The sequence below is a fragment of the Tachypleus tridentatus genome, chromosome 13, assembly GCF_004210375.1.
Source record: "Tachypleus tridentatus isolate NWPU-2018 chromosome 13, ASM421037v1, whole genome shotgun sequence".
Taxonomy (NCBI): domain Eukaryota; kingdom Metazoa; phylum Arthropoda; class Merostomata; order Xiphosura; family Limulidae; genus Tachypleus; species Tachypleus tridentatus.
In genome coordinates, this window is record NC_134837.1 from 89,988,918 (window position 1) to 90,014,490 (window position 25,573).

Genomic DNA, 25,573 nt, shown 5'->3' on the forward strand with positions numbered 1-25,573 from the left:
TTCCCTCAGAGCAATGTGAAAATGATCCTGCACACTTCCTAATAAAAGAAAAATGATAGAAAGTGAACAGATGGTCAGGCAATGACAGTAAGTGCATGACTGGGGTTATGGAAATAAGTATATTTCCTATTATGAAAAGAGGATGATTGAGGTTTTAGACGTTATTTTCCACTGATTAACCCCTCCTATCATTATCTTCACCACCTGAGAGTAAATTATGTCTGCTTATGTCTTCCAGGAAGATAAAGAGAGATCAAAGCTATCAGATATGATCAAGGCATGCTTGATCAATTTCTTCTTGTAGAGTGTTAAAGAAAACTGTGAGTTGATGATGCAACCAATGGAGACATGAGTGGGAATGGCTTCTAAAGACTTAATAAGTGGTAGAGTTACGGAGAAATTACGCTGGTTAACCTGGTAAAACCTTATAAGGTCACAAAATGCCCTTGAATAAATATAGTATTAATAGTTTCCAAATTCTTAATTGTATGGAGATACAAATAGTATGGTAAAAACTAGCCAAGGCCTTATATTATATAGCCAATGCTATATAAATTAACGTGAAGACCTATATAGTGCTGTGTGCCAGTATAACTACTTTACCTATATTTCCATGCGTAAGGTTTCTATTTAGAGTTTTGGCCAGTTTATACTTTTTGTTTTTATCATCAAGAGATTTATCTTCTTGGAAGTCAGCACACAAGATCGATAAAAAGTTGCAATAGTTTTTAAAAGAGACCCAAAACTCGAGCACTTTTAAATAGTTTACTGTGCATCTCTAGAAGAATAAAGAGTAGAAAACCGTTCACAAGTGCTCACGTATTAGGTCTTCTTTTTTGAAAAAACTGTAGATGGGAGTAGATGTTCATTTATACACATTTTTTTACCATTGATGGCAAGATAGTTTATAAATAGTTGAAAAAAAGACTTTGTAGGTGAAACAAAGGTATATGTTTACACTCTCGTTGCGGTAGTGGAATAGAATGCAGCAGTACAAATATATTAAAAAAAACATTAAATGCTGATTAAAATTTTTCTTTTCTCTGGGTAGATATTATAAAAAGTCATAACTCATTGTACATTTTTTTTTCTTTTATCCATTTATGACATGATCTAAAGTACGGAGAGAAAAACCTAAGTGGTTAACAAGGCAACAGTAGTAAAAACACCCAAAAGACTTAAAAAGTTAAGGCTTTGTTGACGTGGAGAGGTAAAATGCCAAAATTAGAATCTAAGTCGGTTCATATATATATAGCATTCCCATGAATAGAGACTTGCCATATAAACGATACTCTTTAACTAGAGGGATAAATGAGAATTTCAAACTTTGGGATGTTAAGAAAATCTCCCTCAATAATAACTCCTCTTGAGGATTTCAAAGTACTATGAAGTTATCTCAATAAATATATCCCTCATATTCAGCTTCAAGAGGTGTTCACAGATAATTAATTCTCTGAATGACAAATGTGTTCTCAAATGATCAATATTATTTATTTTTAACTAAGAAAAAAGATAAGGTGTAACCTATAACAGACTTCCATGGGCACTATGCCTACACACCAAGACCAGGTATATTTTTAACCGTAGCGATACTTAAACAACCAAGACCTCCTGTTTACACGAATTAAAGGCCAAAGTAGTGTGCTGCAATGACACAAACACTATTCGACCACAATAATTTGCTTTGCTACTGATTACTGATTGCTAAACCAGAAATACGAACATTTGAACAGCAAAGATGGTAGTCTGCACACAAGCAGAACCTTCCTTGGTAAGTCTCCTCACCATGTTCATGGAATCCAAATAGAAGGTGCTGTTAATGAAAAGATCATAATTACATACAGAACACCCGTTTTATAATTACAAAACAATGTCTGAATACATCTAAATAAAGAAGTACTTTAAAATAGTTATGAAAGAGTGACATTAGTAGATATTTCAGGTATGACAATACGCTCCCTTCCCTATCTCACTATTTTACACACCCATGTTTTAAAACTAAACATTACTAACAAAATAGGCTATTCATATACATTAATATGCTGCAATATTTCCTCTCAAGTGACACGCAAAAATACTATATCACCTAAGCAAAAACAACAAAGGGAATTAGTCTAGTCAACCTGGTGATATACCCACCACAAATTCCATTTGTCATGAAATAAGTATTTTTCTTCAAACTTCATCACAGAATAACATACAAAATCATCCAAAGTCAAAGTAGTGGAACAATGTAAAATCTGTTATGCCTAGATTAGATATTTTGATCAACAAATGCTATTATACCTTTAAGGTGTGTGGTGAAAGTAAAATGCTAACTTCATAAGTAACTGATTTTAAATATTCTAATATTTTTAGAATCGTTATTTTCTCAAAAGGTATTCATTCCTGCTTTTACTTAATCATTTAGAGAAATAATTGCGTGAATAATTAACATTAATAAAGGGTATGTAAAATTAATAATACATTAGCAATGACGCTACTTGACTTAAATATAATAATACTTTGAAGTAATTACTATAAACACCAGTGCTGATGCATTACAGTATGAAGAATTGCACTTCAGATTATCGATAGTTGGTACCATACCATTGACAGGAGACTGGAAATAATTACGAAGAATATCAGTAATGAGGTATCGTGATTTATTTCTAAGACTAAATGTTCAGCATTCATTATCACATCCACTTCTCATGCCAGAGTAAATCATATTATTACAGTGAACGCCTTTACATTTATCACATGCAAGAGACCAGTTCAGTTGAAACTTCTTATGTCCACATTGCATGTATCACAGTCACATTTTAAGTTGCAATGAATGGTTTCAAAGAGATATGAGGAAGTTGACTGTAAGTCAGTAAAGACGGGAATCGTCTTGTTGTCCTGGATCATTCTTCCTCATTCTTTCGCCGTGAAATTCACTCCAGACCATGGCTGCACCTGTTGATAGACACAAATACTGTGAATTAGGCAGCAGTAAATATTGGCAACAGGTTGAAAGGCTGCATACAAGTTATGCTCGAGGAGAGTTTCTGGTGGAAGAGTCGCAACCTAAAGTTGTCCAGTGTCTCGCTCACCTCATCATGGTACATACAGACTAGATTTTATGATGTTGCACCACCTTGCAGTTGGGAATCTGAATGTGGCAGCTCGCTTCCATAAGTATTGACTGGATTTTGTCTTTTCTAATGTAATTGGGTTTACCAATGCTAGACAAGTGAGATGTAGTAAAGAATGAAATGTATGAAGATTGTTTATTTGATTCTGAATTCCGTGCAAAGCTACACAAGGGCTATCTGCACTAGCGATCTCTAATTTTGCAGTGTAAGACTAGAGGGAAGGCAGCTAGTCATCATCACGCATCACCAACTCTTGGGCTACTCTTTTACCAACGAATAATTGGATTGACCGTCCTATTATAACGTCCCCATGGCTGAAAGGGTGAGCATGTTTGGTGCGATGGGGATTCGAATGCGCGACCCTCAAATTACGAGTCGAGCGCCTTAACCACCTGGCCTGTGTGAAGAGAAAGTTGTCACACATCTTTCCCAAATGATTGCTGAAGTTGTTTAATATCCCAGCATCATGTTGTTTTTGTGAATGCTGCTTCTCTTCAAGTCGAAACTACAATTTGAAAGGAATGTTATGTGCCTGATGGCACAACAAGACAAGGAGGTTGGTGTTATCTCCGACTAGCACTGTTATTATGGCAGTGTAGATAATCAAGACATCTGCGTCTGACCTGGCCCTCTTACTCCGATTTAGCACTAAGTATATTGATGAACTTCTGCTTGTTGGTACTGTTTGACAATAGCTTGTTATTGTTACATACCATGTTACTGGAAAAATGCACTGTGAGACCTGGATCACTTCTGTTTAGTCTTGCATGAGTTCTGTATGTGGTTATGGGGCCACTTTCATACCAATCAAATATGGTGGTAGCATGGCCATACTTGTTTATTGTATGATCAGTGAAATAGATTACTACTCCTTCCAATATTTCTCCGTTCTTCCAAGGGACTCAATGTCAGAAGAAAGCACCATCAAATAGATACAGAACACTATCAGGCAGTTTATTTTCCACATACCATTGACTAGTGCAGGTTTGTTGGCTTCCATTAGCTGTTGGATGGACTGGAAGAAAGCCGAAGGGTAGCTTCGTAGCTCATACTTGAACACTTGTTCCTGTTCGTCATTGTTTAAACATCTGTGATCAGGCACTAAAATAGAAACTGGGGTCGATCTTTGTAGACTAATAACCAATGTATACTGGTGATTCCTTGTTTGATATTGTACATAGTAATGACCTGATCATTCTTCCTATGGATATTTTGGTCCAGCTTACCATCCAGGATTTTCTGACCCACACTGACAGCGTGTTCACATTTATAGTGACCTTGACATACAACAGTGTCAATACTGTGAAGCGTGGTAACTTGTGAAAATATCGATCTTAAAAAAAGGAGATGGGATTCTTTGTATCATGAACAATTAATTTCTGACAAACTCTTGTTACGTCCTTCTGCTGGTTGCTTGTGCTGAATTTCACTGTAGTAAAATCCTGCACGATATGGTTAATTTTCATGCATACTGAACTTTACAGCAGCCAAATAGCCCTCTTACATCCTTCATCCTCTAATTAGTTTCCTAGTTGTTTTTACGATCCTCAGCTCTTTTATAAAGTCTGTAGATAGGCTGCCCCAGAAATGATTTGAGCACCTTAGTACAGGAATACCCTCTGCAAAAACCTTGTGTGTCTCAAGATGCATCGTATATAACTGTATCGTGTGCTGCAAATAAACATGTATGGATTTCATGTATACAGTACATCTGCTGACAGGTAGGTCAATGTATTCTGCAAAATATGCGAGTGCAGTCTTCAGTCACCAGTGCATTATGATCTGAGAAAATGAGGCATGATTTTCATCATATCAAGATACTGGAGCCAAAGCACTGCAATGTGAAAATCTGTGAGTGATGCTTTTGAAGTCCATATTCTGGAATATGTTCTTCAAAAAGTATCTGATGAATGCACAATGGTCACTAGCTTGCTTCAAGGCATCAGATCATTGGATGAAATGGTTGCTTTACTGTAATCAGCATCAATGGAGTTACATATGGCATTATCTTTCTGTGTGCCCTGTTGTTGGGTCATCATTGCTTCAGTCTCAGCATTTTCTACTTTGCTAGTAGATGATGATTTGCTACTACTACTCTTATCACCTGCTCCAATCATCTTCTGACTGTACTGTTCTACAACAAGCTCCTGAGAAGTTGCTAGCAGTGATGTGACAGTCAACATGGTGTTTATGACTACTGCAACAAGCAGGTAGGCATGTGCTGCTCTGTCAAAAGCCCTACCAATTAGAATGTGGCTAATGGTATTGCTGGTATAGACTTTCTCTAAGAGACACTATAGACTGGATCCAAACACGATGGGTTATATACATCCAAAGAAATTCACAACTTTATGGAAGTCTTCCAACCTGAGGATTATATCACACAATTTGCTTTCATCTGGTTCACGTGTTTTATAACCGAGATTGCCTTTCACAAACGTAACTGCTCAAATGTTATCACTGTATTACATCATATCACTTGGCATGGATGCAAATGAATGTCAACCCCTTTGCCATCAGGGTCACAACCAGCTCGGCAGCTTATAATTAATCTTAGCAAATATCCATTTTGTCAGTTATCTTTCAGTCTGAAAAAAAGTTAGTACTATTAACTGATCTAGACAGATATAGTATAATATGCTACAAAATAAAACTGTACTATGATATAATTCTACTCTGAGTGCAATTGTGACCACAACCAATTTAAACTAATAGGAACTAATAAATAAATCATAATGTATTGTTCATTTATTCAAATTTGTATGCAATTACACTTAATATAAGTTTCAACATTTAAAATTGTAATTGTGAAAAATATAACCTATTAATGGGCATAAAACAGCAACTGACACAAAGATATTGTAAATCAGTGCATTATCAGGCAAGTTATAAGTGCTTATATGAATTAACCCCTAAAATTAGCTAGCCATTGACTATAGCATATAAACTCAAGTAACTAGTTAGAGTAGCTTAAAATAAATTAATTCAAAACTACAATATAAAACATACATTTTAAGCTAAATCATACATAGCATTACAATGTTGGTCAATTACATTAAATAAAAAAACTAAAAACATAAAAAAATTGAGTATTATGAATCAAAATTGCTAATACAAAGTAAAAGAAAATACAGCTAAATTAAAAATACAAAATATTAATAATAATTGGAAACAGTTTTATATAAACGTAAGAGCTTAGAATAGCATGCCAGACTGTGGGATCTGATGTTTTGTGCCTCATTACCACCCAAAAAAATCCTGCATCACACTTTGTGGCCTTGGGTGCATTATAAGAGTGACAGCCAAATCTCACAATTCAGAGTAACCTAAAAATTGGTGGTATTGACTAGCTACTTTCCTTCTAGTCTATCCCTTTAATATTAAGGATGGCTAGCACAGATAGCCTTTAGGCTTTGAACAAAATTCACCAAAGAACACCATAAATGTTCAGAAAAGACAATAAATAGTGTATTGATATTGCATAAATATGTGTTGAACCTATATCTAGGCATGCTTCCTGGATGTGCTGATTATTTTATTTAGGATCTTGTTCACTAGTTCACATGGATTGCTGTCACCTTTTTAACCATAATAAGTACATAGCTTCCAACCAGCAGTTAATGAGGCAGATACTTAAACATGTTTTTAATAGTGATGTACACTTCAGATGTGTTAAGCTGAAAACTTCTATTGCATAATTTGCTATAGTTCCTTCCCAGAAAATCAGGCAGTTCATAAGATGGATAGATCCATTAACAAGTTAGGCTTGGAATTTCCATCTCACCTCAGCTTATGAAAAGTAAAAAATTCAGCCAGTATTCTTAAGATATTATGATGAATTACAACAAGACTCTGCTCTTTCACAGAAGAAGCTTGCTGTTTAAGGATGCAATACACATGCCATATCTTACATCATTCATCACTACTACAATGCATTCCATCTATCTTTGCATGAAATAATACACACCTTGGATAGATTCCTAATAACAGCACTAGCATCTAGCAAGAGTTGCAGGTAGGTTCAGCTATCTCACCTATACATTGGTTTACAGAGGAACAGAGTCCAATGGGAAAGAAGTGGGTAAAAACAGCAACATACACATTATAGTGATAACCAAAATTTAACTACTTTACAAGCAGAGGCCAAAGCTCACTTACTTGAAAGTTTCCTATCTGTTTGATAACTCCAACCTCCTTTATGGTATATGATAAATATACTTTGAAAAAATAAGTGAAATTATGCTTGACTTTACAAACAAAGAATTACACTTATATAGCCCATGCAATATTATAATACTACAATTAAATTCATAGATAGCACAAAACTTGTGAACTATGACTATCTTGTTCAGAAATAAAAAATGAGATAAAACATTTATTAATATCTATCAATTGTTTCATCATACAAACCAAACATCTTTCTAAATAAAAAAAAAAATTATATTATAATTCCACCTTAAAAAGACCACACTACTAATCTATGAATGTTTCACTTATAAAAACTGAAAGATATCCTTTCACCAACACTGGTGGAAATGATGAGCTCATCACATTTTTCATTTTATGTGGTGTAGGTTCAATAGCAACTCTATGTCTTTTCTTCATTAAGAAATCACACACAAATATCCCAGTTTGACACCAAACACTACATATTCTGTACCTGCACTGTGGAAGCACAGAATATATATTGTCTAATATCTCAACATGAACTTAGCTAATCACCAGTTTCTACTAAAACGTCATAATATTCTAAGCCAAAATTCTTTATTAACCTGAAACGTTATACACTGATATATATAACATTTCTGTACATAATTAAACATACACAAACTTATTGAAACATAATAGCAAAACATGCCTTTATTTTTATGCATACATGTCCATTACTAGATGTAAACTAATGTTTACTTATGGTATGTATTTTAACTGTCCTCTACATGTTTTAAATATGGTAGATTTCAGGCATCACCTAGATTTTTCCAACTGGGACACACATAAATAAGTATAAATAGCATCACAAAGTGCAAAATATATGTGCATACACATATTCAAACAAAACAAGTACATAGTACAAGTACAAAACAAATACTATCAGTATCATTTTACCAGAATTTTCTGTCAACATGTTATTTTATACCACTTGTCAATTTCCATAATTTTAATTAACAGTCTCAGTGTATTCAGTGAGTTTTACATCCATATAGATATTCTGCTACAACTCAGCTAGATAAACTAAGGTTTACTGCAAATCACTAGATCAATGTTTTGTGACCAAACACTGCTCAATAGCTCAGAGAGTAAGGATCACAACATCCTTTTTGTTGCCAAATTTTCAAACAACCAACTGTCCTAACTGTAAAACAATCAACTGGCCATCACATGATATGCTGCATTATATATCCTACTGCAAAACACCACTTGATAGCTCAGAAAGTAAGGTATGCCTTATACTTTCAGTCATTAACATTTATCATTTATCTTTACTACTGGTTAAACATGTTAACTCTTCCCTGTTGGCACTTTCTCAGATGACACCTCATGAACAAGCATATAATTATCTTCCTCCTCAAAAGCTGAGATAAAATCATATGATATTCTCACTGTAAGAGTCAACCTGATCATCTGCTTGTTTCCTAGATCAATCAGTTCTCTAGAGGTTCATCAGTTATCTAGAACTTCAGTTTCTTAACATATATGACATGCATCAGTATTTTCAAGAGAGATAAGAGCCAGCATGAGACCTGGGCCAAACAAGAATGTTTGGCCCTGAAGAGTATGTTAAATTTTTTAAGAACTTATTAAAGTGAAGATCCTAAATTACGACAACAACGAGGTCAGAACCAAAGGGAAAATTATAGCATCAGTTCTTTATAGCTCTCAGTATAAGCATCAAAACATTAATACAGTAATAAGAAATATCTATTAAGTCTATAAAGTAATGAATAAATATGAATTATTTCTCAAATTATTATTATGTTCATTCTTAATGTATCATGCAATTATAAGCAAAAAATAATAATTACTCTTTTTATGAATAAATGAAGATATAGCCTAAAAGTGCTTTGTGGCATACCCATGTTTCATTCACCTAAGACCCTGAGCAGCTGCTCTTTTTGTCCACTCTTATCAGCAGGACTGTGTGTTTCACAAAACTATTATCTTATAATTTCCTTCATTGAGATTTTATGTGAATAGATAAAGAACAAAAGAAAGAATTAAATCCTGCAACACAAAACACTTGTTACAATAGCATTTTTCAAGTTGAATTAGTGAAGATAAAAAACAGTGAAGTTATTAGGTAGTCATTACTAAATGGAGGTTACCTAGACAACTGAGTGGTTTTAATTTTCTGTATTCCCTTACTTTCAATAATGAATTGGCTTGTGACACAACCATATGAAATGTGCAATGAAACTGTTTATTTTGTTTGACCAATCAACTTTTATGTCTGAAATGTTAACACTTTTACCAGTTGGAAACAACTAAAACTGTATGTGGTGTCTGTAGATGGGAGTAATTTTATACACTGCTGGCCAAAATCTTTAAGCCAATGAACATAAAGAAAAGATATGTATTTTGCATTGTTAGACTCAACCACTTATTTGAGTAAAGCTTCGAAAGATGAAAATAAGAAAAGGGAAAATAAAAATAAACTTTTTAGCATTTAATAGGGAAAATGTTAACACTATGAAATTAGCCTAAATACTAGCTGGTCAAAAGTTTAAGACCAAAATTAGCTTTTATTAACTCTCGTATCTTTCTTGGTATTTATAGTCAGGATTTTGCCAACATTTATTTTTAAATGAAGTTCCTTTTACTATTTATAAGTGTAGTCCTAAAACAATAATCCACTTCTCCATGATAGTTTAGTCTAAAACTAAAGTGCTTTAGTCTGGGCTTTCACCTTTATTACCTCAACAAATAAACCATCATAATTTCTAATGTAATATGATACTGATGTCACATAAAAATACAATATATATTGGTGAAAAAATAATAAACACAAACATTTCTAAAATTCAGTCATTACACAAATGATATTACTTTAATCTGTTCATTTGAAAATATTAAATTTCTTATTCCAAATTAAAACTCATCACTTATCTAGTCTTTTTTTCTCTCTCTTACTCCAGAAGAAATAAGTTTGAAATTTAACTATTGATAAAAATATCAATATTTGTTTAATTTTCATGTTTATGCCACTAAAAGTTTAAGATTGTCACTTCTTATCAAATAAAATGTTCATATGAGGATGAAATAAACTGCACTTTTATCTTCTTTCTTTAGTTTCCAAATGTTCACACAATAAAAATGAAAAATGAATAAAACAATAATTATGTATGAAATATGTAAGAGCATTATTTTCAGGTGTATATTCTGGCACTGTAGAAAATGCGATTTTTTTAAAGGCAGTTTTTGGTAATTATATATATAAAACAATAATTATGTATGAAATATCTAAGAGCATTCTTTTCAGGTGTATATTCTGGCACTGTAGGAAATGCGATTTTTTTTAAAGGCAGTTTTTGGTAATTATATATATACACACACTACAAAATTGTTCTTTTAACCAAAACAATTGAAAACTAATACAAAAACACATTTTTCAACATACAGTATATAGTTGATAAGTTCAGTAATTACACAAATGTCATGACACTGAAATACCAAACTCCCTACAAAAATTTGTAGCAAACTTGTACCTTGTAAATAAAACTTTGATTTCAAATTTTCATAAAAGGTCTTCAACATCAAATCCACAAATGTAAAAATCTTCATTAAAAAAACTGCATTACATTATACCACAAATGAACATTATGTGGACGAAATTACGATTACTGACCAAAAAGGGACAATAAATAAATATCCAAAAATCTGACATCTCTCTATGGAATATTTTAGTGGAACTGTGTGCATATAAACTGAAGAAATTTCTTAAATAACAGATTAAATGACAAAGATAAATTGTATAGATATCAATACTGTTACTTATATTTTGGTTTGAACACATTAAACAATAACAACATGTTTAAACTTTTTAATAATATTAATGTGTAACATTATAAAAATAATCATATGAATTCTTATTTTGTAGGACAATTTTTGAACCATTTTTGGCCAATAACCCTAATTAATATAATATATAGATATTTCATTAGCTACAATTCTGTAGCTATCCCTATTACAAAATCTAACTACACATTTATGCATTACAATCTGGAATTTTAAAACTAAAGATGTGCAGATTTATTTTTCTTCATGTGTAAATATCATTATATAATTTTTAACCAAAAAAATCTCTAACTGCTGAAAGTCCTTGTAGGTACTAAAATAACAAGGAAAAATCTTGTATATTGCCATTGTATTACACCTTTACATAAATCAAATAGTTTTATGAATTAAAATGCATTTTCACTGTGCTCAAGTCATTACCGACAAAGAAATTTAAACACAATATAATCCCAAAGGCTACAAAGTAAAAAGCAGTCTTGCTTTAAAAAAACCCAAAAAAACTACACTGAATCACAGGTTATCATTTACTACTTACAACTGAACACAATTTACTCACTAGTTTCAATCTTAGCTCATGCAACTTAAAGGAATATCTATGTATCAAAATTTACTGCAATACAAGCTGATGCTAATACATGTGAGAGGAGGTTCTACTAGCTATGACATTCAGTAAAAACTGACACTGATGTTACATGTACATATAGGTAATTGTGTATTCATCTGGTAACATTTAATGAAAACATTAATTTTATGAATGATTCAGAGATAACAAAAACATTTATAAACTCTCAAAAGTAGGTTTCACAAGCATTTATAAATTTTCCATTTTTTGTCTTTTCTTATTCCATCATCAGAGAAAAAAAAAGTAATTCCTGTATTTTTTTTCTTTTAATGTTTCCCATTCAGTTTATAAAGGACATGTACAGTAAACCAAACAACATAAGAAATGATTAAATAATACAAATCTTAAGAATTTTTTTTTTCTTTTATAAAACAAAAATGATGAGCAAACAGTAACTTCAAACTATTTTGGAATTTTTATTTATGTTCTGTTAGACAACAAAGCTTCTAAAGTTCCATATAAAATTGATTTTTTTTTACTCATAGAATCTCTCTTGGTATAAGCTTGATCATTTATGAAATCTTTTGGTATATTTTCACTACTTGGATTATGTAATACTGATTGTGATTTGGAAGTATCGTATAAATTTCTTTTTATTTCTAACTGTTTGACAGAATGACTGGATCGTTCCTCACTATCACTTTGTTGATCTAACAATTGTGATTTAGAAGTGACAGTTGAAATTTCCACTCTGTTTAGAAAGTCTTCAGAATCACCCATTAGATTTTTGCTGCTATGACAGTAAACTGCTAATTCTGGTTCAGCAATAGACTTAGCTGATACCCCAACTGACTGACATACATGATCTGAACAAGATAATGGTAACAAATGATTAAAATAATCATGTTTAACAATTGACATTTCTTGATCTGATTCAACAGTGATGGTATTTTCATTTTTTGCAGTAAAACTGTGTACTAAAGTGCAGTTTCTCCGAGACTGAGGAGCATATCCTTTGGACGTGCTTGTAACATAGTTCTTATGTAAATGCAATTTTGATCTCATTGAAACCTTGAAGGCAGAACCATCTTTGTCATTATTTGTAACTGCGGCCTGAGTACTACTATTTTTCAGTTCTTGTTGCATTCCTGCAGGAATGATGGTTAAATTTAATGCTGATGGTTTCACTTTTGGCCAAAAGTTTTCTTTTGATATCTACCATACTCAGAGTTACATACAGTATCACTTGGTTTATCTTTTAAAGGAACAAAATCATGGTTTGAGCTACTAAGTGTAAAATATTTACCATTGCACTGTTTCTGTGAAGGTAATGCTTCTTCTTTATTACTAATTTTTAAGTTTTTTAAATCACATACACATTGAGAACTGGATGGACTTTCACTCTCAGAAACAGAGGGCTGTGATACTTTTTTCATTTTAGTATGGTTACTAATGACATTTGCTTCCTTCTGCTGGATGTTCCCATTTTTGCTTGACAGACCTAATGAGCAATATAAGACAATAAAAATAATTTCACACCATTACTTGAATTTAAAATGTGTTTTAATTCTAAGATGTTAAGACTGAAAGTAAAGAAAAATGTTAATCTCACTATATCTACTATGCTCAATACTGACAAGGTCGTTCACTCAAGACCAGAGCAGGGCTCATCAACTCAATAGTGGTTGCCAAACTGCACAGTAGAGTATATTAATACTTAAGATTGTATTTATCAAAAATGTGGGTTGTTGTTAAGTCATCCAATTACATTTGTTTTTGAAAACATCATTCGGATTGGGTTTGTAATTACGTAGCATTTTATAAGTTAATACTGCTTATTTTGAAACTTTGCTGAAACATGGCTGAAGTTCTTAGTAGCTACATTTTGTACAATGCATTAATATGCTAGATATTTTGCAGACAGTAGTTTATACTTCTTTTATAAAGCTGAGGATGGGTAAGAAAGACAGTTTAAAATGTTAGTAATGTAAAAACAACATTTACTGACAACAAGTAGCTTTTGTGAATTATAAGTTTGAGTAACTCCATCACAACCTACCAGATTTAAAATGAATCAAACAAAGAATTTTATTATTAAGAGTTTAAGACAGTTTATTACAACTATATGATCATTTTATGGTCATACCTACCAAACCTATTAATATAACTTCAACTATTTACATCTATTTTACCTATTTGTTTTAATAGTATTTATGTCTTATTAACTTCATTTAGGTACACCAGACAATTCTTCAATATTATCTTGAAATTTTTACATTTAGTACGAAAGAAATTTCCTGTTTAATATAAAAGAGATGCAAAAAACATACTGAAAACTTGCCTTTTTCACTTGTCCTGAGCAATTCCTGATTTTCTGTCACTGATGGTGATGATGATGACAATGTCTTATTTGCCTTACCACAGCCAGTTTTTCTGCCCTCATCACATTTTTGTTTCTTTCTCCACTGTCTTTCAAAGTTTGTTTTTTTGTTGGATATTTCCATTTTTTGATGGATATGATTCTTCCCTTTCAAATTTGTTGATTTCCACAATGTAGAGTAATTTCTAAAATTCAACTCTTTCTGTGATGGGAAACTGCTCAAGAATTTGTCTTCCTGATGCACATTTCCTGGTGGTAAAAACTTCTTAGGACAAAAACTTGCTTTTCTTTTAGATTTGCTTTGAAAGTTACTGAGGATGAGAGGTACAGTGACTGAAAATGGCTGTAAAAAATGCATACCAAAAACAAAATTGAAAATAAAATTCATTTTTACCTCTATTTTAATTCAGTAATAATGTTTAAAGTATTATCACTAATGAGAATTACATAAGTAAGAGTTTCAATCATAAAATAAATGCATATAAGTATAAATTAAGAATATTCAGCTTGAGGCACTATTGCTAGTATAAGAATTACAATATATTTAAAGTTACTGTTTCACAAACATTCTTCAAAAACTAGATTATAAAAATAGAATATACTAATATCTCAGTGGATACAGGCAGATCTAGAGCAGATATTATAAATATTTTTGTCATTCTGGTTCAATGAAAATTGTGGGTAAGTATTCTTTGAAACAAAAAAAGGAATTTGAAAAAGATACAATATGCATTCATAAAAAAAATGGTGGTGTGACTGAGGAATAGCACTAAGTAAAGCCAAAACTATCAGGATATAGAACAGCCAAGAGCTGTAGAGGAGATAAATATCTGGAGAGTGATCACATGTCCATCTAGAGGATTCCTTCCTTGGGCTGGAGAAGGAAAGATACAAGTATGAAAAAGATGAAGAATTGAATATGAAGAAATGTAAAAGGCTCTACAATCTTCCAAATCTTAAATGAGCATGTCAACTGAAGAAATTGAAAGAATATCAGGAGAAAGAGGTAGTGGACACCCAATGGTAAAAGATTTGCCACCAATGTTGAGAGACAAAGACAGTGGCAATAATAACATAAGTGGAAAGTACAGTCAGGTGGGTGACAGAATGAGCAAATTCCCTCTGTATAGAAAGAGGAAGTATATTCCCCATTGAAGAAAAAATGCATGAACATTAAAGCAAGAGAGAGAGGATGAAGGGAGATAAAAAAAGACAAGCAGACCAAGGCAGCACAGGTTTATGAGGACCATAAGAAATGAAGCCCAATGTAAAGAAGGATGGCAAGGTCATCCAAGAGGAGCACATCAATTAACAGCAAAGCGCATGAAAGACCAGAGGATGAAGGATGAAGAGAGCACTCCTTTGATATAACATGAATTGGATGAGAAAAGAAGGACCAATACCCAGAAGATAGCACCTGATAAATAACCTGCAAGAAAACTAACCAGAATGGAATTGGCTCAGAGGTGTATGCATAATGCCCAAAAGCAAAAGTATGGCCTACTCACCAAAACAATTTTTGAAGGAAGAACTTTTAACTGAATCCCAGCGAGTATAAATGAACTTTCACTTTAGGAAGGAATATTTCTTCCCCTTGAAAACCAATAACTTATCCATTCATGCATGCAAAATTAAGTTATTTCTCACAGTTTGCATCTTCTGTCAGAGTAGGAGATAAAGTTTCTACTCTATTTACAATACAAGTATTGCATATTTGTAATGTACAAGTAAAAACTAGTGGTAAGAAAAGGTGCTGATATAAAATTTTAAGATAATTTTTGTGTTCATAACAAGATTTTCATACTTAAATTTAATATTTATAAATACACTTACTGCATTGTTATCTAATTCTTCATGACTCATGTCTCGTATAAGGCTTAAGCTTGAATTAACTGCAGAAGTGAATTCAGTTAAAAGTTTCTCCATTACAGCTACACGCAGCTCCCTTAGGTATATGACATGCTTCACTGCAGCTTCATGTAGGATTGGAGGAAGTGGCCTCTGTTTCCAAACTTCATTGTCTTTCTTTGGGTAAAGAAATAAAAACCTTAATGTTATGACAACATCTGATATTAGGTTGAATCACCTTTTTTCATAAGCTTCTCTAAATTTTCAATAAAGTATCTAATACCACAAATGTGCAATCTCTTAAAAAATCTCAAGCCCATTCAAAATTATATTTAACATATCAGCTGCCTCAAAACAACTTTTACCAACTCAACAAAATATTTTCAAGCTTTGTTTTACCTATAGGCCTAAGATAGATTTCTCTGTTTTTGTAGTTGCTTACAATGTATTTCATTATATTACTATGACTTGCATATACATTTATAAACGAATTTTTGAGGACTGCACTTAAAAGTTTAGCTTGTTACAAATATTTTTTGCAAAGCTACACAGAGGCTAGCTATGGTAACCATCTCTAATTTTGAACTGACAGACTAGAGAGAAGACAGCTAGACAACAACACCTTCTGTCAACTCTTGGGTTACTCTATGCAAATAGTAAGTTTTGACTGCCACTCTTTCTAACATAATCATAGTTCCAAAATGTGATTTTTTCTTTTTTGTTACAACATGAGGCACACCATGAGCCCATGGAATCATACATTAACATTGGTGCATTAACAACCAGACCATGCCTCATTTTGCATTTTATAAGGGTTCATATCTGTGCTCTCCAAAAATCATTGTTGTACTTTATAATTGTACAACAAAAAGTGTCAAATGTCTGCAAATCAGTAAATAAGTCTTTGTGATAATCTGACATTTATTTTCTTTATGCTTTATACTCTTATTTGCACTTTTCTCATAAATGAAATGGGGAGAGAGTCTGACCCTAATTTGTATTTATAGTTAGGCTTAGTAATGTGAAGAAGCTGTAGATAGATAACAGACTTCAATAGCACAAACCCTGTATTCAAGGAATATAATTATAAGATGATACAAATTGTGTACTCTAACAGTTACAATAAACAGCTACTTGAACATATGGTTTTGTTATTAGACAACCAATCTGAAAGTTCCAAATCAGCATTAGGCTTATATAAGTATAGCCAGTGATAGAGTTTTAGAATTTTAAACTTATGGTAAACACAACAGTTCCTGAGAAAGAAGTTACACATGACAAGCACATAGCAATCAAAGTTTTAGCGAAAGAAGGAGACTTCTATTGACAGATCACAGTCAAACTTTATATTTCACCTAGTGCTGTATGTCAGAGGAAAGTTTCTGAAACTGGATTGTTGACAACAGAAGTTGCCAAGAAGTTGGTTGGTTGCATGGCATTTAATGGTGCAAAATAATAAGGCTTTCTGCACCAAACAGTTAGTAAATGATCAAACCAATCTTTGTAAATAAAAACAACTAAAAATTGTCTCATTTCTTTCTAGAAGCAAAACAATTCCTTGAAAAAGGTAAAACAACAATAAAAATATAGCAACAAATATACAATAGTTAAAAGTAAAAACAGTATATGCTGAAACATGAGATGTGTGCTTTTGTTTTTAGATGGTGTTGTTGAGAGCCCAGAAAATGGTAAAAACCTAAAAAAAATAGTGAATGGCCCATAAAAAGTTAAAAACACAATCACGATCCACAGTGTCACTGTTGCCAATGACATTGTTTAAAGTTAATGATGAATTCTAAGTGTAAATGTGTTTAAAATAATGCTGCTGCTCATGGTCACAACAATGACATGACAGTAAAATGTGGTCTTTTGGGATACAAGTGTTACAAGACTCACACATAGGTGTATCAGCACTTGATAAAAAAAATATGATGGCTTAAAAAGCTGTGACCAATGCAGAGCCTTGTCAAGAACAGATCACTGTAGAAACTAAAAGACCAAAGAGCAACAGTAGGTTTGATCTAGAAAAATGTATCAGAATATTTTTCACCCCAAGCCTTCTGCCAATTTGTGAGAAGCCAAGCTTTGATCATAGGACCACAGTCCATGTACAGAACAGACCTAGCTGTAATGGCACCAGAGAAGACAGATTTAGCTGTGGTATTGGTGAGTTTATTGCACTGAATGCTGACATGACCTGGTGTTCAAAAAATTCAGATGTCAATAAAGAAAACTGGGTGAGATAGCTCAAAATATCAAAGAGAACAGATGAGAAAAGAGCTCTTTGTGAGGCACAGCAAGGTTGGTCTATACATCCACCAATGTGGTAAAGTGTCTGTCTTTGATGGTGTGGAAGATAAAAGTTTCCATGCCTCAGAAAAGAACATATTGTTAACAGCTTTCAAGTGCTGTACCTCTTTGTCTTTGATCCATTTGCGACAAAAACAGGAATAGGAAGAGTGGAAGTCATCACAAATGATGCAGTGAGGCTCCTGAATCTGTCTTGCAGTCCTTGCCACCAAAACAATCACAGTATTAAAAGCCATAGTAAGAGGTATCACAGTGACAAAACTGCTGGCACTGAAAACACCAGAGAGAATCAGGGGCATAGGGCTAAATCTTAAAATGTTAGTAACCTGCTTTCAAAGAAGTATGGGTATGTGGAAAAGAGATCATCAGAATGAGAATGTAGATAGACTAAAGTACTCATCTTTGCAAGTGATATGTTTTATGGCTGAAACACCTTGACTGGAGAAAAAGGTAAGAATCTCTGACTTGGGATGTTAAAAAGATCCCTTTCAGCAATAAATCCTCAAGATGTATTCAGGGTAGCAAGAGTAACATGAATAGACAATTCTCTCAAAGTCTTCAACTTCAAAAGGAAATTGGCATGTTCTGGTTTTAAGGTTGCAACCAGAATGTCTCCAGATCTTAATTTTTGAACAGATTTTGGAAAGCCAGTGAGCCCTTACAATCCCTTCTGAAAAAAACAGCAACATCTTCCAAAGGAACTTTTCAGATGGTGAGTGTAAAATGAGGAATCAAGGTACTTTATTAACTGTTGCTTAAGACTGAGTATTACAGCCCATAAAATGTGATTAGTTACTGATAAAGGGTTATTTATTCTTAGCAGTGAGTGAGTGAGATATCATGAGAAAGAGAAAAATGTGGTGTCCACTGACCACACCCACCATAGAGTCCTACAAGGAGATGTGCTACAGAGCTGAAAGTAAAAGGCTCATCAGCAATGCCAGGGTTTCATGGACACTCTACCCAAATGCCAACATCAAACTCCACAACGTCTGTTGAGAACATCCAATACTAGTACTTATTTGACCTTATCCCCAGAGAACTAGCTGAATGACCTTGGGGACACCACCCCAAGGTCATCCATCTACAGGAATTCAATGCTGAAATGGTATGAAAGGGTTGGACTTTTCAATCACCAGGATCCTTCCTTTCCCTTCAAGGGTTACCATGCAGGGCAAACATGTGGGTGGATGTTCAGAACCCAGAGGAGGTAAACTGAAGATACAGAATCTACCCCAGAAGGTCTCTTCATCAAGTACAGGAATCCACTGTGAGAGGCTGTCAAGTGAAAATCCAAGTTATCCAAATGTGAAATAAAGTTCCTTAGAACACTTTGTTGCATGATATGAGACAATCCAGTAGAGATCTTGCACATAGCCTTGCTGCAAATACAGGTTTTAACAATTCTTCAAGTGCAAAATGGTAAACTGTATGGAAGTACGAAAGCTCAGTGTCAAGTTCTACATAGAACTAAGAACTCATATACCAAATATGAATGTCCAAACAATACTTTCTTTTCTCTTCACATATTTTCTACATTGTGCTTAATACAACTTACAATATATACTGACTTTGTCCTCTGTTTCCATATGTACTTCCAACATTGTACTTCTAGTACAAAACTTCACTGAATATAGTGCATCAGCCATAAATCTTTGACATATATGATGTCTTGTATCAACAGAATGGGATAAATGTAACTGACACATTTTTCATCCTGGTCACCTCTGAAACCCATATATACCAAACTGATATACTGTATTCTAATGCTTTAACTGAGTTGCAGACATGAAAGGAAGAATATGTCATACAGATCTGAATTTTGATGTTAAATGTAGCTCCAACAACATAACTTCAAATAATTCAGTTAACAAAGAAATGAAAATCCAAAGTCCATCATCATTATCAAGTTATTTAGTAGAAATCTGAAACATTTGTCATTTGCATACAATGAAAAAACAAACCTCAAGTATGTGGAGTCACAAACTACTGGCTGAGGATGTATTAAATTCGAAATATAATGCTAAAAAACATCTAAAACCATGTTTAGCAATGTCATACACTAATAGAAGCACCCTTAAAACACACACACTATTCAAATATACTAGTAGATAGGTTTGAAACAACTACTGTAGAGGGAGTCCAAATCCAAATTATATTTCATTTTTGTTTTAATTGTTTATTTAATCAGTAAATTTCATGTTTTGTTATTTCCAATATGCACTTTTAACACTCAGCAAGTCTAAAAATTTTACACATTTAGCAAAATATCATTTATAAGTACTACTATAATATTTTTTCTTCAAGACAGCATCCATGAGCTTGTATTTCATATAATAACGGAATGTAAATGATAATCATAAGCTTAATTTTAAGTATATAGAACACGTCCAATTTTGAATGAAATGCAACTACCAAGAAGATAATTATACTTAAAAGATCTTCAGCTACATATGAAACAATTATATTCCTATTTGAACCTAACATTTTAAAAATACTATGATGCAACAACTGTACAAAGTTTATGAAAATATATGAAAACATACATTTAAAAAATCCTGGCTGAACCATTTCACACAGATGTCAGTATCAGACAACTGAAGATAATCTGTTAAACAGGAATTTAAATGTCTTGTCCGACACTGTAATTTTTCATTTTCTTGTCTCTGCACCAACACATCACCAATCTATGAAAAAAAGAAAAAACTAGCACTAAATAAACAAGTACTGCACAAAACCTGTTTAATTTAAGCATTTTTTTAAATCCTAGCTTTTGATTCTGAAGGAAAAGTGCATAAAAAAAAGTATCAATCAAGAACAACTTAACTCCTTTTTTCATTCTTCAAGTGTTTGCAGAGTCTTTGAGCTGTGCTTGTTGATATACACTCCCTTCTGAATAGGTTAATTACTTGTTATTTAGTAAGAAATCACAATAATGTTAATGTGTATTATATACTGGCAAAAACTATTGAAACTAATAATATACTATTTACACATTTTTGTGGGCATTAGAAAAAAACAGGATTTTATATCCTGTTAGTGAATATATTAGATTACAAATAATAATCATGCACTCACTGTGTTGAGAATATGAGCAATGAAGTACTGCTTCTCAATATAGTTTCCCTTAAGGATGATGCACAAACCTGTTTTGTTGCATGTGTTTCATCATGGTACAATTGTGTTATGAATACAATCAGGGGTGAACTGGCAGCTTAAAATGGATTGGGTAGATACTCAGACATCAGGATTATATATATTTTAAGAGAGAGAAACACGTAATAGGTTAGTCAATGGCACTGGGGCAGCATGATTAGGTTCCAACTCCACTGATCAGGCATTATCAACCGACCAGGATTATGTCTAGTGTTACAGTGGCCCAATCTGCTTCTGAATACAATAGTTTTCTATTACTGCTTTAAGAACAACACATAATGGATGTATTGCTAATGTAGAGTATATCTAAGATGACCAAGAAATATGGAAGCTACAAAGTACAAAGACTATATGCTGTATAACTACCATTTATCTGTAAAGAACAGACCTTACTCAACAGCAATATTTTGCAGATAATACTTGTTTTTATGTTCCTGTTGCTTAAAGCGTATAGGATTCCACTTGCAGAGTATGGCACACTTGTATATTTTCAAAATGCAAGAGTGCACAGCACAAAAAACACAGCAAAAGGGTCAGAATTTTCTTCCAAATACAGAAGTTTTTTTGAAAGAAAATGTTTCCTTATTGTATATTGTTTTAGTGTTAAATTATATACTGTAACTAAAACACATAGGCACACACAGAAACTGCATCACATTCTAAATCATTGTTCTGAAACAAATACAGGTACATTAAAAGCAGCATATACTTCATAGAAAGTTACAACAGTTAAATTACATAATGTAACTAATATAGTATTATGAAATACATTTAAATGAATTATCAGTTACTTTGACACTAGAGTACTTTATACAAATCTCTGACACATATGTTACAAACACTAATAAAGTGTAAATTAACTCTTCTGCTTACTCATGCCTAAACTGAAAGTTTTCAACAACATACCATGACTAATAAACTGAAAAATACATATAATTTTTTAAAATATTATTATTGAAAGAGAAATTAGTAGTCCATGTTTTGGACAATTAATTTTTGTAAGGTCATGATGAAGGTTGTTTGACCAGATTTTCTTATTCTATTACAATGATTGTAAATAGTTATTAATATTTACAGGCTATTATCAAACTGTAGCTAAATCTGGATGTTATTTGTACAATGACATTTTGCCCATTACTGATTTTTACTGGCTAAGTAAAAGCAATAAACTGAGAGGGTTTAAGTAAGGTCACTCTTCATAGGTCAACATTCAAGTTAGTATTTTTTTTAATCAGTCTATAGGACAGATACCCCTGAATTTTTTCACTCCCTACCCCAAAAAAAGTATTTTTGTTCATCACTTCTCCCATTCAAAGAGTAAATGATAAAAGAGACAACAGATAAAATAAAATAACCAGGGTTCTATCTGTCACTAACCAAACTGCCAAATGCACTTCAAATATACCACATAATTTGGTAAATTATTATTTACTTGAAATTGCTAAATCACAATCATGATATACTTAAGTCTGTAATGTGCCACATAAAATAAATAGAAATATATTAGTTATAGTGTAATCAATCAAAGTTCTCAAAAGTGGTAAGTTATAAACTTTAAAATAAAAGTCACATTTATGAGCTAAAGGACTGATTTTTTAAGACTAAACAGACTTGAACAATTTGATGCAAAAGTACTTAACTTTTCATCCACATATTCTTCATAATCTAATATTACATACATCAAAAACTTGACTTTTGATTATGGCAAATACAGTAAAATGCAATTTTAAATGATGTAAAACTAAAAGAAAATCTGGATACATGTGATAAAGATTATTAATATTGTTACACTAAGGAACAAGCATATTTTCATGCATATTAAACCACTATAAATAGTGTGTGAAACTTTCTGATTACAAAAATTCTTCAGAAAGTACATTGAACAGCACTTTTCTTTGCCAGCCATGATTCTAAAGCAGAAATTGAGGAAATTCATTTCACAGAGACAAAGTTGCACCCATTTCACAACAAAAAAGTAAAATATGTTTGAGTCTGTTCAACTCTTTAAATCATGTTTTAACAATTAGTTATACAGAAAAAATCTCAAACCCTTTATCACTGTAACTTTGATTTCATATATACAAAAAGAAACATTCTGTTTACTGAAAATACAATTTCAACTTTCAACTGCATTACCAAATGAAGATAAAACTATTTAAAGGACTTAGGCATGAATATTAATAGACTTAAATGAAAATAAGTTGCAGATTACCAAACTTGTGCAACTTGAAAGAAGTGAAGAGCAAAGCTACTGTTTAGTTGTACTTAAAAAAGGAAAAGGAAATGCAAAGAATGAAAACAGTAACGTATGTTTAAAAAACTATTAATTTTCACTCTAATATACAATATAACATCTAATAAATACATGTATGCCATCTACTTTCCTCCTACAAAGTTGATCATATATATTATTATAATCAAGGTAATTTAAGTATAAAGAGTGCAATACCTGTGTGTGTGTGTGTGTGTGTGTGTGTATCTAAAACTCAAGGATTTATGATGCATTTTTGGCCGTGGAGAAAATTCATCAGTAAAATACTAGCATGTTCCAGTTAATGTTAAAACTCTGTTTTTATAAAGAAAAGCAACTTTACGAGTACTCAGGCAACAGAATGTAAAATTTTATAATATTCAAAGGAAAATATTAATCTCTGAAAGATTTGTCACTTAAATTATTAAAAAATAAAGTGAGTCAACTAATAATTGAACAACTGTAATAGGCCTGAAAAAAATGTAATTGAAATAATATTAGCATAAAACTACAAAATCAAATGTACTAACTCAACAGTTATTATGGATGTTGGCATTTATATTATAATTATACTCATTTGTCTAGAAATAACTATTACTTATAAAAAAATTGTCTTAGTTCTGATAAAAAATTATTTAGTTTAAAATTTATAAGTTTACACATAACATGGGTCATAATTAACAAAACATTATTTTTTAAGTGTATGTCAAATAAACACATTTTTATTTATCAAAAATTAAAAATGTAGTTGTTTATGTTCAGATTAGTAGGTTATTTTTACAAGATAACAAATGAAAATAAATTACAGCTTTGACTATAAAAACTGCAAACACAGAATTCTTTAAAGAAAAAGTTTACTTCATGTCTATTAAATTTTATTAGAAAATATCTTAAGTTATTTACCTGTGTATCAAAAACACTCAGCAGGTTAGTATCATACTGGTGAAATAGCACATCTGATAATAAGTAGCAGCCATGTATAACCTATGCAAAGAAAATAGTTGAGTTATAAAATACATATCTATGTCATATAGATTTGCTGGAAAGTCTCAAGTGCTCTCAAACATTGATCTGGTAGCAATGCTTATCCCTTCATTTACAGATTAGAGCAAATGCTTTATAAAAATGCTGAAATTACAGAGAACAGTTCAATGACGTGCACTAACCCTTTCATAATGGGTCAAAGGCCATATCATTGTGTTTGGTCAATTTAAAATTTTATTGAACTATTATTTTATGATTTATGCCTATTAGTTTAAAATAAAATTGCAGATTATAATTAAAACTTTAATATTATGTAAACATTATATATTAAAAGAACACACCTAAATATAGATTTTAGTAAGTCACATGGTACATTGAATGCAGCACTGATTAAAATTAGATGCTTGTGATCTCAAAATACTAAGTCTGTAGTTTCTTACAAATTAGGAACTAAATTACCAATATTAACAAGATAGAATATAACATAAGAACCTCAGACCTTTTTACTTTGCAGAGGCATGACTTATGTAGTGAATCAAATACAGTGACCCAATTCACCTCTTTCCATTTTTTGAAACAGTCCCTTATATACACTTACATCATTTAACATCTGAATAATCAATTGATAGTTTAAAATGTCTTCCTAGTGATTTTCTCAGCCATTTTAATCTGTGAAAAGGGTACCATTTTCTTCTGAACCAAAATATTAAAAAGGTAGGTTATGTCTCTAAGCTGCTCAAAGTTTCATATGTTTTTAAATCTAAATACATCTTAGTTACTAAGCTCAATAAATTATAGTACAAGTTTATGGTATCAGTACAGTTATTTATGATTTTGTGATTGTCCAACTGTATACATGAAACCTAAAAAAATAACTGGTGATGTCCTCCACATGTGACATTTTAAAAGGTTTATCAACCTCTGTCCAGCAGCAATGGAGTTTGAAGGTT

At 32.1% G+C, this 25,573-nt stretch overlaps 1 protein-coding gene across 2 annotated transcripts in view; it reads right to left on the minus strand.

Moving 5' to 3' along the window:
* Positions 1 to 9,983: 9,983 nt before the first annotated feature.
* The window catches only part of LOC143237031 (uncharacterized), a 62,908-nt gene continuing 47,318 nt past the window's right edge, over positions 9,984 to 25,573 (minus strand). For both annotated transcript variants that reach the window (XM_076475866.1, XM_076475865.1), the window contains 5 exons: positions 24,543 to 24,623; positions 20,779 to 20,919; positions 15,908 to 16,099; positions 14,036 to 14,417; positions 9,984 to 13,195 (listed from right to left, as the gene is read on the minus strand). In XM_076475866.1, the coding sequence (XP_076331981.1) occupies positions 12,879 to 13,195; positions 14,036 to 14,417; positions 15,908 to 16,099; positions 20,779 to 20,919; positions 24,543 to 24,623 (1,113 nt within the window). In that variant the 3' untranslated portion in view covers positions 9,984 to 12,878. The remainder of the gene's footprint in view (positions 13,196 to 14,035; positions 14,418 to 15,907; positions 16,100 to 20,778; positions 20,920 to 24,542; positions 24,624 to 25,573) is intronic.